General features: G+C 39.0%; 1 protein-coding gene across 4 annotated transcripts in view; it reads right to left on the bottom strand.

Moving 5' to 3' along the window:
• Positions 1–14,891, bottom strand: part of STK38 (serine/threonine kinase 38) — a 42,310-nt gene that overhangs the window by 4,037 nt on the left and 23,382 nt on the right. For all 4 annotated transcript variants that reach the window (XM_082412621.1, XM_082412622.1, XM_082412620.1 and 1 more), the window contains 5 exons: positions 14,381–14,504; positions 12,015–12,169; positions 7,961–8,063; positions 7,037–7,098; positions 977–1,094 (listed from right to left, as the gene is read on the bottom strand). In XM_082412621.1, the coding sequence (XP_082268747.1) occupies positions 977–1,094; positions 7,037–7,098; positions 7,961–8,063; positions 12,015–12,169; positions 14,381–14,504 (562 nt within the window). The remainder of the gene's footprint in view (positions 1–976; positions 1,095–7,036; positions 7,099–7,960; positions 8,064–12,014; positions 12,170–14,380; positions 14,505–14,891) is intronic.

Genomic DNA, 14,891 nt, shown 5'->3' with positions numbered 1-14,891 from the left:
TCCCCTTAATCTGATTCTAATATATCTTTAATGATCCTATATGTCCTTCCCTACATGACATGGACAGGATTTCCACTCACCCCAGAAAACATCTAAACCAATTGTTCATTTTCCCCCAAACTCCTAAACCCAAAGTGAAGTTGTGCTTCTGGTACCACTAGGGAGCCAGCTACTAGCTGGAGCTGGAAAAAAGAAGGAAGACAGAAGCAGAGTTGCAGAGGCGGGGCTCACTGTGCCCAAAGAGGAAAACGAAAGGATGAAACAACATCATTAAGAAACGACTCCATTCTAGGAATATCCTTATTTGGGAAAAGTGACCACCATGCCTCTCTTTGAGAACTACAGGTGAGAAGGATAGTCACCGTAATACTCCACCTGCCCTCTACACAGACCACATCCGCCTCCACAGGCATGCGTCCAGTGTTCCCAAAGACAACACAGCCAGACGACGCCACACCAGTCATTCACACAGACTCACTCAGGGCCACCACAGACAGATGGGCTCTCCTAGTGCTCAGGCATATAGCCAGCCCCACAGATGTGTCCCCTAAATACACAGATATACCAAGCAACAGGGAGAGAGGTCTGAGGGGTCCATGCTCTGAAGGCTTTGAGAGAGAAGGGGGGACAGCAACTAAGAAGTAAAGAGTGCTCGAGACACGGCCCAGTGAAGGCTCTCTGTATACAATGGGTGTTTAATAAATGCCAGTGAATGAAAGAGTCGCTAGATGGAGAGGATGGAAAAGTTGAAGAAAACCATGATAAATGATCAACAAAGCCACCAGAGGGTGCCAGGGAGCCAGAATATAGTGGGATACATTTGATGGCCCAGCGTTTTCTACCTAGGAAACTTCACTTTGAAAGATGAGGGGGGAAAAGTGCTCACTTAGATGACCCCCACCTGAAATAGTCTATTATCAACATAGGACTCTTTCCTGACTGCACAGAAAAAGTCCTCTGAAAGCACACAACTTACCGATGAGCATTTCGTACATGATCACCCCCAGCGACCACCAATCACAGAGCTTGTTGTACCCGGTCTGCATGAACACCTCAGGAGCAATGTAGTCAGGAGTGCCTACTGTGGAGAAGGCCTGAAACACGTACACACATCAGGAAGCCCAGCAGGAAGGTGGGTGCCCAGAGTTCTGTTCTAGAGACCAAAGGCTACAAGTATCACCTAGAGCTACCCACAAACTAAATAAGCAGGATGGCCCAGCAGCTTAATGGCAAGCCTGGCTTGCCAGAGAACTTCCAGAACGAAAATAAAGCTTTGTCAGTGAGGTGAGAGACCATTCACTAGGTCAAAGGTCTCTGTCGTAGCAACTAGTACCATAACTGAGCACCCAGTAAGTGCCAGGCCCTGTACTCCTTTTATGCTTATGAGCCTATGACAAAACTCAGCGAAGAGGACCTTATTAGCCCAACTTTGCAGATAAAACTCTGATGCCCAAAACGGCTTTGCCCAAGGCCTCAGAACTAGTTAACTGGCAGAGCCCGGTTTGGAAATTAAATATCTTGCTCAAAACCATCCCTCTTTCCACCTCTTTAATTTGGAAAATCATAAAGGGAAACTTCATTATCAAAAGCTAAAGTTATAACCTAGTGGTCAAAGGTTTATAAATGTCTACTTATCAAACTGAAACATTTATGTAAATAGTTCTTAGAAGAGTATTTTCTAAATTCAAGTAATCTACTCTCATATACCAGGACTGCAATACTAGAGGAAGTACAGTCAAAAAGCCTTCCTGTGCTCAGCATTTGAGGGCTTACCACATGGAAGGCTCTAATCTAAGTGCTTTCCATATTATATAACTTCTAAAGTTAAAAGCTACAGCTGTGTGGACTTTTAAAAATACTTATTATGAAATACTGCAAACATACAGGAAAAAAAGCACAGACAATCCAACATCCATGTATACATTACCCATATTAAAGAGAGGTTAATAATCTGTGATATTTGTCTCAGATCATTCCTTTTTAAAAGAAACAAAACTACAGAAATGATTAAAGCCAGAATCCTTCTCTCCCCACTGAAGTCATAACTACCCTGAAATCATAACTACCCCTCTGCTATGCTTGTATGGATATTTGTATAAATGGCATATAACTTCTTGTATATTTCAACTTTTAATAAAGGGTTTCATACTGTACTGCATTATTCTACAGTGCTAAAACTTGCTTTTTTCCTCCATATTATGATTTTGAGATTTATTCATGTAGCTCTAGTTCACTAATTTCACTGCTGTACACTATTCCATTATACAAATGTCACAATGTTTTTTATACATTCTTCTCTAAATAAACACTTACATTGCTTCCAATGTTTCACTATAACAAGTAACACCTGAATAAACATTCTTGTAGCACGTCCTGGGCACTGGGTAGTATTGCTGGGTCTTGCATCATGAGCATCTTCAACTTAATCAGACATCATCCAGTTGTCCTCCAAGGTGGTTACGTCTATTTAAACATGCCCAGTGGGATGAGCTCCTAGTGCTCCACTTTCACCAACACTTGTCTTTGTCAGACTCTTAAATTTTTACCAATCTGATGAACATGAAATAGGATCTTGCTGTTTTAATTTGCATTTCCCTTATTTCTAGTAAGGTTGAGTGCATATTCATATGTTAATTAGCCATTCAGTTCTTTTTTCTGTGAATTACTGTTCAGATCCTTTGACCATTAGTTTTTTTTCAGTTGCATCATCTTTTTTCTTACTGATTCCTTGGAATTCTTTCTTTTTTAGCTTTTCTTTTTGGCCTCACGGCTTGTGGGATCTTAGTTCCCCGACCAGGGATCGAACCCTGGCCCTGGCAGTGAAAGCGTGGAGTCCTAACCACTGGACCACCAGGGAAGTCCCTCGTAGTAATTCTTTATGAATCCAAGCCATTAATCCTGATTCAGAACATTAATCCTTTATAGTTTTATATATTGAAAATATCTTCTCCCAGACTGAGGCTTATCATTTTTATTATGATTTTTTTATTTGTTACATACCAAAAAATGTAAAATTACCAAATTATGAAGCATAATAAAATAAATACCCATGAGTCCAAATGAAGAACCAAAATATGTATCACTGATATTATTCAAGCTAACAGTGTACCCACCAGCCCATCCTCCTGCTTCTCCTAACCCCCATGCTCAATTTTATGTTTATCATTCCTCTGCTTTTATTTTTTTATTTTTATTTTTTGGCCACACCACGTGGCATGCAGGATCTTAGTTCCCCGACCAGGGAATTGAACCCATGCCCCCTGCAGTGGAAATGTGGAATCCTAACCACTGGACCGACAGGGAATTCCATTCCTCTGCTTTTAAAAAGTAAGTTTGCCACATGTGTCTCTCAAACTGAGATCTTAGTTTTGTTTTTGAGCTTTGTAAAAATATTCTACATGCAGTCTTCTGCTACCTAATTTTTCCTCTCAGTATTTTGTTTCTAAAATTGATCCATGATGTCACATGTAGCTGTAGTTCAATTATTTTCACTGTTAAACAATATTCCATTCCAGAATGTAACCATTTTCCTGTCGATGGACACTGGGTTATTTCCAGTTTTTTGCTATTATGAAAATGCAATAAACATTCTTATACATGCCTCCTGGTACAAGAGTTTCTCCATGGCATCTGACTAGGGGTAGAACTGCTGGGTTGTAGGGTATGCACGTGAACTATAAGATAATTCCAAAGTAGCTGGACCATGTGGCTTGTCTTTTCATTTGCTTACATCTTTCAATATATGAAGGTTTTTTCTTCTTTAAAGTAGTAAAATACACCAAGTATTCCTTTACAATTTGTACTTCTTGTACGTTATTTAAGAAACCCTTCCTTTCTCTGAAGTCATAAATATATTGCCCAGTATTTTCTTCTAAAATTTTTTAAGTTTTATTTTCCATCTACAATCGATTTTTGTGTATACGGTAAGGCAGGAACTCATTTTATCCATATGGAAAATTGTACACTGTTTTCTTTTAAATACACATATTAAATAACATAAATGCCAACTGTGTTTTTTTTTTAAAGCTTTAGAGTCTGAAACATGGATTGGGCCTTCCCCAGGAAGCAGAAATATTTTAATTCTAAAAGTTGAGAAACTACAGAAACCCTTCAATTTAGACTAAATATATTCCAGCACAGCTGAATGTTAAGTAAATCTTATTTGTCCAAAGATTTCTATTATAAAACCAGAGACCTACTGCCACAAAAAAAGAATTTCTTCAAGATACTAAGGTGTAAAAAAAAAAATCTTGGGAGTTATAGAATGTAGGCAACAGCAGGTTCAAAACTGTGATATAAGGTAATGTTCTCACCTGGGAACTAGAGTCCCACCTTGGGAGCCCACTCTCACTTTAGCACGTGGTAAGTACAAGTGATCCAGGTACTGCCCCCTTCCCAAACCTTTGTCTATTTTCCATACTGGGGTGTCCTCCAACTTGAAGCTCTTAATACCTCAAATCTATACCCTTCTTTTTCCTTTTGTTGTCTGGGTGTTCACAGTGTCAGCTAGAGCTGCACTCTAAAAGAGTTTTGTTCATTGTTAATAGTCCTTTCAAACATATGATATGTTCCAACTTATGATTTCATTTAAGATTTTAGGGGATATAAAGCAATTTAATTTCCTACTTAATGACTTCTGAAAATTCTACACTCAAAAAAAATGAATTGACAAAGATTGGATGCCTAGATGTACCTCATCTTTTACCTCTGTGGTTTAATACCTTAAAGTTAGCTCATACCTATTGCCTAATCAGTTACTAGGGCCTAAGAGTTACCCAGGACCATGCTGGTACTACAAATATTAGAATAGGATTTAATCAGCCAAAGATGAAGCTAAAGCCTCTGCTTTTTTTCAGTGATTCTCAATGGACTGAAAAGTAGCAGGCAGGGTGAACAATTATATATGTTAGGCTTAACCTAGAGCAATAAATTTATATTAAGCATTAACTAATATTAACCTTCCACTTGGTACTAGCTGAATGGGATCACTTACAACAGGGCAAAAGCACAGGGCTAACTGACCTTTTGAAGACTGAAAGTTAGCTTTATTTTCTTCAAGTTATCAAAGGAGGTCATATGAGGATGACCACTTCTACTATAGATAGAGTAAAAAGGCAAGAACCTTAACCACAGCATGAGAACCTAAGTTTATTCAGATTAAAAAACATTAACTATTAAAGAACACTTAACTCCAAATATGGAACTTGGGAAATTTCCTTCCTTATAGACCTATAAGGGGTTCCTAGTAAGTGTGACATGACCCTTTGGAATATGTCAAAGGGCATAAAGCTTCTCAGAGTACAAGAATAATTTAAGGTATTTAAGCTTAATTATCCCCAAAATTAAAGTGGCCAAAGGTTAAATCTTAGTTTGCTTTTAAAAAAATTTTTTTTAATCACAGAAGATTCCTTACCTTTTGTTACCCTCCAAAACATAGATAATTATCAGTCTCCCAATAATGGAGAAGCTACTGTTTAAGAAATAGTCTCTTAGATAGAGGGTCTCAACTTTCACTGCACAGTAGAATCACGCAGAGCCCTTTTAAAAATCAGATACCGAGACTATATACCCCAAACCAACTGCATCAGAATCTCTTGGGGTGGGACCCAGCATCAGTAAGTTCTGAAGTTCCCTAGGTGATTCTGGTATGCAACCAAGGCTAAGATCTACTGCTCTATGAGAGACATAATAGAAGCACCTGACCAAATCTGCTCCTGACATTCCCTAATCCTTAACAAGCTATGGAAAGAAGGCTATGATGTGACTAGCTATACCAAACTTAAGTATCCCCAAGTTAATGTTAGAAAAAGATATCACAGATTAATTTCATTTTCTACATTTCCAAAAGCCCAGGTTTAACATAAAAATCATAATATTCAAAGCATGGTCTTGAGGCCCACTGATGGGCCTTAAATGAATCCAAAAAATGCAAGCCTTTCTTTTGATTCTTTCTTAATCCTAAGGCTTCCACTTTCACATATGACTAACAGGTACTTAGTAGCAACCTACTAAATGAGTTATTAAAGATACTATAGAGAACTCTAATTCACTATTTTACTAAGAAATCTGGCCAAAACACTGTATTTGGCAAACCTGTTAAGTTACAACTGTATACACCAACAAGCAGAAGTGCCACTATTTCTAGCTAATACACATGCATGATCATCATTTCAAGTTAATCATAGTTTTCCATCCCTGCTATTCTTGCTTTCTAATGACCAACTGCTATAGTTTAGCTTTACTATTTTCAATTTGCTATTGGGTTTCTAGCAAAGCCTAAGTATGTAGTGATACACATTTCTATTATATCTGGTCAATAATTCTCCAATAACTAGACACTGGGATATGTGCATTGCATTTTATGAACCAATGAGTCAGAATAAAAGTTTGCCTAGACAGCAATATTTCACTGGTGAATTTGTACTATTTAAATAAATTCCAACATGCTATTGATATCAAGGTAAATGCAATAATGTTACTTATTTTTAAGCTTGTGGGGCATAATTTTATGTGTATATACTCAAATACTAGTAAAGTAAGCATTTCCCTTAAATTTCTCTCCAGTTTTTATCACCAAGTTCCTTTTTCCACCATAAAGTAGGAAAGGGTGGAGCAGATGAACTGATTTGACTCGGTGAATCAAACTTTTATAAGTTTGAGAACCACAGCCTTAAAGCTCTGGGTAGGTATTTGTACTTAGTTTCATTTTGCGAGAACTCCATCTTAAATATAACCCCTTTACCACCATAAACATAGGGAAAAGGTACAACAGGAAGGAAAGGGGTTGTCACCAATGTAAAAGGTCAGAATGAGGTCATCCACTGAAAACGTCACAACCAAAACAACCTCATATTATCTGCCCTCCTTCAAAAGATTACTTTTGGCGCTACCAACATAATGACAGTGCTCTATTAAGGTAATTTAAAACAAGGAATAGGTAAGCTGCAAACATTTATCAAATGCAAATTTATGTGCATACTTTTAAACTGATTCATACTTGGTTTGTAGCATTTAAAAAGCCACAAATATTACTTACTAGCTGACGTCTGTTTCTTTTCCAGGTTTCTGCTTTCCTTTTGGAATTCATGTTCTGAAAAGCTAAAAGCAGAGAAAACAAGTTCTAATCAAAGTTCAGGAATAAAGTTTACTACTTTTTTAGGCTCTGGTTCAAGCCACATGAGACCCTCAAGTCTTGCTTTTCTGCCCATACATCAATAACTCTGGATGACACATTTCCCAGCAAATTCATAAGCCCAAATCAGAGGCTCTAAAGCATTAACTCAAAGAATCACACAATAAGAGTTGTAAGCCACACTTCTATGTGGATCAGGTGGCCAGAGAGGACACGGACAGGCCTTAAACAAAATTACAGGGAATTTAATCAGAATCACAGGGAATTCAGTCTCATCAGAAGCAAAGGTCCCAAAGTGGACCTAAAACATTCACAACTTCTCAAAATTACTATCAAATTTCCAACAGTAGTAACTGTTACATAGTCAGAGACTTCTGAATATATAATACACTATGGACATAAGCTTCTCAAGGATGAACTGTAATTTTACTATAGAGTTTCAATGGTTTGATAGAGTGAAAGTAACTCATAAACTTCTTTCTGCCATGACAGGAAGAAGCACCAAGGATAAATCTAATCTGGAGTTGTTCCCAGGACTCTTTCCTCTACTACTTTTGCTTGCCTGCTCCTTATTCATCCCTTGTAACCTTCTCAGTAGAGCTCCAAAGAATGCTCTTTTGGACATCTGCCTTTAACACATTTGGTAGCCTTCATCTTGCCTCACCATATAGTACAAATCACAGGCAAACCTGGGAAGGTATTTTTACTCTCTAAAGACTCAAACTGTGAGAATCTCCTAATCCATCCCGCATATTTTGGTTACCAGGGGAACAGCTCTTCCAGGCCCAGTTAAGGGATAAAAAGGCTAACATCACTGTTAACACTTACTGAAATCACTGGGGAGGCTGTGGTTCAGATTCCTATAAAATTCTGTTCTATGTGCTTTTTTCAGTCCTGTGCAAAGGCCAAAGTCAGAAAGTTTCACGTGGCCCTACGGGGAGGAAACAAGGTAATGAATGGATGAACATTCATGGATGTGAAGCAGAACATTATCTTCTCCAGCTCCGTGCAGTATCCATTGCAGCTCCACAGCCAAAGGGTGCTACTTTTTCTTTTACCACAGGGAGAAATATATAATAGCAAACAAATTCCTTAAAGATCACCCCAAATCCTATTATACAAATAAAAGTATTTTCATTTTTGCACATTACCTTTGTTTTTGTCCAAATATAAACTTTAAAACTAGTTGAACCCTCCGTGGCATCTAACTTTTTTTTCACTTTTTTAAAATATTGAAATATAGTTGGCATACAATATTATATTAGTTTCAGGTGTATCCACAGCATCTAATTTTACTTCTTAAACTAACTCAATCAAATATTCTTTTGTGTTTCCACAAAATCATTTTTAATGTCTACATAATATGCAAATGACTTAGTACATCGCTGTCTACCTATCCCCGATACTGGATGCTTAATCTACTCTCAAAGCACCCCTGTGCCAGAGAGGGCCTGTGTTCCCAACCCTAATCACACATGGTACAGAAGATGGTCTTAATAAACGGCTGTTAAATGATGAGTAAATAAATCTTTGTTCATATAGCTTTTTCTCCACTTGAATTACTTCATCAGAATAAATGCCAAGGAGTAAACTATTCCAAAGACAAAGGGAATAAACTTTATTGCACAGTTATTGACAAATATTGCCACACTGTATTCCAATCATAAGTCTCTGACTTTATCATTGTCTTCAAAGAAAACTCACACCTCCTGTGAGGCAGGCACCATGCCTTTAAGTGTGCTGTCTCATTCTTAAGCCACACTTCACAGACTCAAGAGTCATTAAATGACTTTGGGGTGAAATGGCAGAACCAAAGGCAGAAATCAATGCTCTCTCTCTCCAGACCAGGATTACTTAACCTCTCCAACCCCCTGATCTCATCTGGAAAATGGGAATAATGATATCTTCCTGGCAAGAATGATGAGAATTAATGCATGTAAGGCTCCTAACCTGGAACCTGGCACATGCCTAGCCCTAAGGAAGAGGAAGGTGTTCTTGGGGTGGTGAGATTTTCCTTGCAGGACATTTGGTCCACGCCAAAAGGTCCTTGATACTTGGTTCTGTCCAAAACCACTTGGCATGGACACTTTGGATTGGACCAAATTGCAAGGAACTTTTTGCATGGACCAAACATCTTATGAACATTTTAGACAGGACCAAATGTCCACTAACCAAAATTTTAAGTAGATAAGGAGGTAAAACCAAAAACAGGGGAGGGACTCCTGATGCTCAGGGATCTATACTGCTCAAGGTCACACAGTTAAAAGTGATGTGGCCAAGGTCTGAGCTCCAATGACTCATCTGTGGTCTTTCCATGATACCACCTTCCTTCAGTCCGTAACATACAAACTTCCTAGCGTACAAGGTTACAGAAGCTTTGCTTAGGGTCAGGTTTTGGGAGGGAGGGAGGGAGGGAGTGTGTGTGTGTGTGTGTGTACGTGTGTGTGTGTGTGTGTGTGTGTGTGTGTGTGTGTGAACTACCAAAGACAAAGACAGCTTTGGGCCTGCTAACCTAGTATCTTCCTTTAAGACTTGCAAATAACCTGTTCTGCAAGCCAAGGAAGTGTTTTATAGTTCTCATAATTACATGATTTACCTGGACACCTCCAAGAAAAAGTGTCTTAAAAAGCAGTGCCGGGGCTTCCCTGGTGGCGCATTGGTTAAGAATCTGCCTGCCAAGGCGGGGACATGGGTTCGAGCACTGGTCTGGGAAGATCCCACACGCTACGGAGCAACTAAGCCCGTGAGCCACAGCTACTGAGCCTGAGCTCTAGAGCCCGCGAGCCACAACTATTGAGCCCATGCGCCACATCTACTGAAGCCCATGTGCCCTAGAGCCCATGCTCCACAATAAGAGAAGCCACCACAATGAGAAGCCCGTGCACCACAACAAAGAGTAGCCCCCGCTCGCCACAACTAGAGAAAGTCTGCGCACAGCAACGAAGACCCAACGCAGCCAAAAATAAATAAATAAAATAAATAAATTTATTTAAAAAAAAAAAAAAGCAGTGCCTGGAGCAAATGCTATTCAAACCTAAATTTTCAGGGAACTCTGTAGCTCTTCTGAGTATACAGCAGGAACTCAAAATGTCTGCATTTTCACTTCTATAATCTATATGGCTAAACACATATATGAGCTCTCCTCTACAAGTCTGGGCTACCATATTGTAGAGAGCATGTATGCACCAAACAGGGTTCCCAAATCCTCCTCAGCTAGACTGAGTCCCCAAGCTCTTGGCCTTCAGTATGTTTGCTGACCTTGAACACAGACTACGGCCTACAACTAAGCGAGAACTAAGGCACCTGGGGTACAGAACCAAGGCATCTGAACCCAAGACCACACAAAGTAGGGCTACTGCTTTATTAAAAATACATCTGGGACTTCCCTGGTGGCGCAGTGGTTAAGAATCCGCCTGCCAACGCAGGGGAAATGGGTTCGATCCGTTCGGTCCGGGAAGATCCCACATGTGGTGGAGCAAGTAAGCCCAAGAGCCACAACTACTGAGCCCACACGCTGCAACTACTGAAGCCCGCACACCTAGAGCCCGTGCTCCGCAACAAGAGAAGCCACCGCGATGAGAAGCCCGCGCACCGCAATGAAGAGTAGCCCCCACTCACTGCAACTAGAGAAAGCTCACGTGCAGCAATGAAGACCCAAGGGAGCCAAAAATAAATAAATTAATTTAAAAAAAAAAAGAAAACCCTTCTATCAGGCGCAGTTTAAAAAATATATATATATATCTGAACTTAAGGACAGAAAAATAATTTCATATACATTAACATTTTAAAAGCAGAATACCAAGCTATTTACTTTTACGATGCTAACTGTACATAAATTGACACAAACAGAAAAGGTACTGAAGCTATTTCACTAAAATAGTGGTTATCTTTGAATGATAACATTATAGGTATTTTTCTTTATAGCTCTCTGTATTGTCCAAATTTTCCACTACGTATATACATTATTCTTAAAATAAAGAAAAAAACTATTAACCAGAAGAAATTATCTGACAAACCTCCTACCCTCTTGAAACAGAAAGATTAAGGTTTCCAAAGAAAGTAGACCAAAACTTCAGATTTTTCAAAGACTGTTATCAAAAGACAGTAAGAAAGAAAAATACCCTAAGAATTAAATTTACTTTCCTACTTAAAAGAAAAATTCAGTCTAGACAACAATTCTATGTACCAGAACACAACAACCTAGAATTTTAGAGCTGGAAGGGACTTCGGAGCTTCTCTGGATCAATATATTCACTTTATAGATAAGTGAGGTCCAGACAGTGGAGGAACTTGCCAAGGAGCATCCAACAATTTAGCAGCACAGGGATTCTCTTCTGATTTGCTGTGAGTTTAAGAATCAGGGAACTAACCTCATTTGCATGTCTAAAGATGACTACAAAGATGAGTACAGAGACTGAGCAGGACTCTGTCTTAAGCAGAGGGCGCAGGATTTGGAACCTGAACTTTGTGGCAGATTACTGTTGCTGTTGCCTTCCTTCCTGGTTCTTGGCTGGGATCCTCAACACATGAGGTTGACCCAACAAAAGGGTTCTTGATAGGTGATGCATTAGTATAGTTAATTATATGCTAAGAGAAGATGACTCTCTTTGGCTTTATTACAAAATAACTTAAATCAATTTTATTCTTCATCATTTTCCAAAATGTTCTTTATCTTTACGAGGAACGTTCAGTCAAATTATGGAATTCATAAGCCTTTCAGAGAAAGTAAGTAACAGCAAACTTACCTGTAAGAAAAAGAAAAAAATGTACCGGGTAGCTCACAGCCCCCCTCCTGTGATTACCGCAAGCCACGCAGGTGTTAAAGCAGAGGCTGCTCAGACCGGTAAAGACACGCTGGTCAGGCTGCTACTCCCCACAGTACCTTGCTGTCCAGGAGAAGGTTGTCTGGTTTGATGTCTCTGTGGATGAATCCGAGTTGGTGGATGGAGTCTATGGCTAATACTGTCTCTGCTGCATAAAACTGCGTCTCCTCTTCTGTCAGTGTGTCCTTCTTCATCAGCAGGGTCATCATGTCCCCTGGAAACAAGAAGATACAAAGTACACACACACACAAAACAACACATGAATAAATGCCAGTTTTCAATATGTCTCCCTCATCTGCCAACGTAAGGCGGTGCTAAACAGGCCTCTGCTCTGTCCCAGAGATTACCCACTATGGGCGGAAATGCCCAATATGAGCAGAAATGGTAAGCCGTTTCTAACACTTAAAAGGTAAAATTCACAGCCAGGGATTGCAAAACACTTTCACCTAAGCTGACCGATGCTGACCACTGAGCTGTGATTTCCCTTTTACTTTGGAGAGAGAAAGGAAATTTCTCTCACACTAAAATAAATAAATAAGTAGACAGATAAATAAATTTGCTTAAAATAATTTTTTGGACTGGGGGAAAAGCTACTTTTCACTTTGCACAAATATCTGCAAACTTCTCTCTACCTAGAACCAAATGGCATTTCCACATAGGCTGTACTGCCATTATCAGAGAGGCTGAAATGCCAAACAACAGAAACGTAAAAATTCTGGGAGGCTGAGAACAAGCTCTCCAATGTTTATTCACAAAACACTAGAACATAAATAAAAAGGTGGGATTTAGGTAGCAAGTGTTAGTCAACAAAAGCTAAATATGAACTGAAAATGCTACAGACTAGGATGTGTAGTAGCTGCCTCCCAAAATTACACGGTGAACACCTCCCTGGATCAGCTGGGTTTTTTCTCCAGTGTTTTATTGTAGGTAGTTAAATATACACCAAAATGCTTTATGCAACTTTTACAACACAACATCAGTATTTTAGCAGTTAAAAGGTAACCTTAGTTTTCTGCAAAGTCAATATTTAATTATTTCTGCTTAATACCATCAACATAAAATGGTGAAAAAAAGATTCTGATCCTAACTCAACAGTCAGACAAAAGCAAAGGAAATATGAATAAGCAGTTTAAAGCTAAAAGAAACAGGAAACATTCAGTTTAGATCGCATAGGAAGACATTTATATTAGAAAACAGGGAAAAGAGATAGAAACCTCTGATTTTAATAGAGCGCCATGCTGCTTTTTAAATTTAATTTATAACTTTGAGGGAATTTTTGTATTCTTGGAGAAAAGTGGATATTTTACCCTTGGGCAAAAATTAAGCTATTTATTAAAATGCTCCTTTTTGCCCCAAAACTTGAAAAACATGATTGCCTTATCACTCCTGGCAGCCACGCATTCAATCTGGAGGCACATCAGAGACTCAGGCTGGCTCTAAGTTATCTGTGAGGCCTCAGCGCTGTGGCCCCACCTGTGCGGGCTTGCTCAGATGATCAGAGCGCTCAGGCCAGGCGGTCTATGGCTCTGCAGGCCAGCTCCACCAGGTGCAAAGGGCAGGGTCCAGGAGACAAGAGAGGCTATGGAAGATGGTGCAGGTAAGGTTTGAGGAGACACATGTCAAGGGGCTGGCTGGTTACTGAACTGGTTCTTACTCCGATTTAACGACTGGCATCTAAATGTTAAAAAGTTTCTCCTCATTCTATCAGACAGATTCTTTGCTAGCCTTCATCAGTTGTTAATAAAAAATTATTGATGACCCTAAAACTAAACTAAAGGTTGTCACAAGATCAAATATTACACCACAATTATATTAGTTTTGCTATAGAAGCAAAAAAGAAAAAGTTTTCTTTCTTTCCTACCAGTGTGCTCACAGTTTGTCTGCTCCCTGGGAAACAGACTGTGTTCCCCAGAACAGATGCATGCTCTGTTCTGGGTGTACTTTGGAGCTGTCTCAGAAGATGCACATGCCGAGTTACATAAAACTTGAAATCTCAGAAATGAGAAACTGATTGTGGCTACTAATATAGGTAATGAGAAATTCACTTCTTATAAGTTATAGAAAAAAGGTTGAAGCAAAGAATGTAATAGCTTCAATTCTATCACTGGGGTAACTAATTATACATGATTCCACTGACAGGAGGGTAGGCAAAGCCCCTAGTTTATTCCTATATATTTAGAAAGAAAAAGAAAAGAAAGAAATATCCATCTGAAATCATGAGAATGAAGGAGAAGGTTACTTTTATGGCCCTAAAGCTGTAGAAAGGCACCCCAGCACAGACAGGTTACTGACCTCCTTATAGACCTAAAAAGATACAGAAAGCAACTTTGTGAGCACGATTAAAAGTAGAAAGGAGGGTTAATTGATGTGATAGAGAAACCATAAAACAAAAAGGAAAAATGACCTTTCATCGTCAAGTAATTACCTCCGGGCAGGAACTCCATGATTAGGTAGAGGTTTAGCTTATCCTGAAAACTATAGAACATTTTCACAACCCACAAACTGTCTGCCTCCACTAGAATGTCACGCTCCGCACGAATGTGGCCAACCTGGAGGTACACGCATTTGATTAATGACAAGCCTTGCTCTGCTTTATTAGACTGTATATTTGTTTAAACAATTTAAATACTGTTTTGAGTATTAAACTGTGATGATACAAAAGATCTAGTTTATGCTCAGGCAAACCTACTAACTCAAAATTGACAACATTTGACTTGAAGGTATTCGGTGATGAAAACTTGAGTGATGAAAGGCTTAAAAAATGGCAAAATCAATGGCTTGAATGCAAAGGAAAACTTAACAGTGCTATAAATGGAACCTTTGATTAGTTAAAATTACCATCCTTTTGCATATCTTTTTGTTCTAATAATCCTTTTTGATAGAAAGAAGTCCCCAAGATGAGACTCTCTAAACACATCCTCCCTCAGGTCTTCAAT

This window comes from Balaenoptera physalus (assembly GCF_965194825.1).
Source record: "Balaenoptera physalus genome assembly, chromosome: 11".
In the NCBI taxonomy this organism is placed as follows: Eukaryota; Metazoa; Chordata; class Mammalia; order Artiodactyla; family Balaenopteridae; genus Balaenoptera; species Balaenoptera physalus.
Note: the sequence above shows the minus strand (reverse complement) of the source record. Positions and strands in the feature narration are given on the sequence as shown.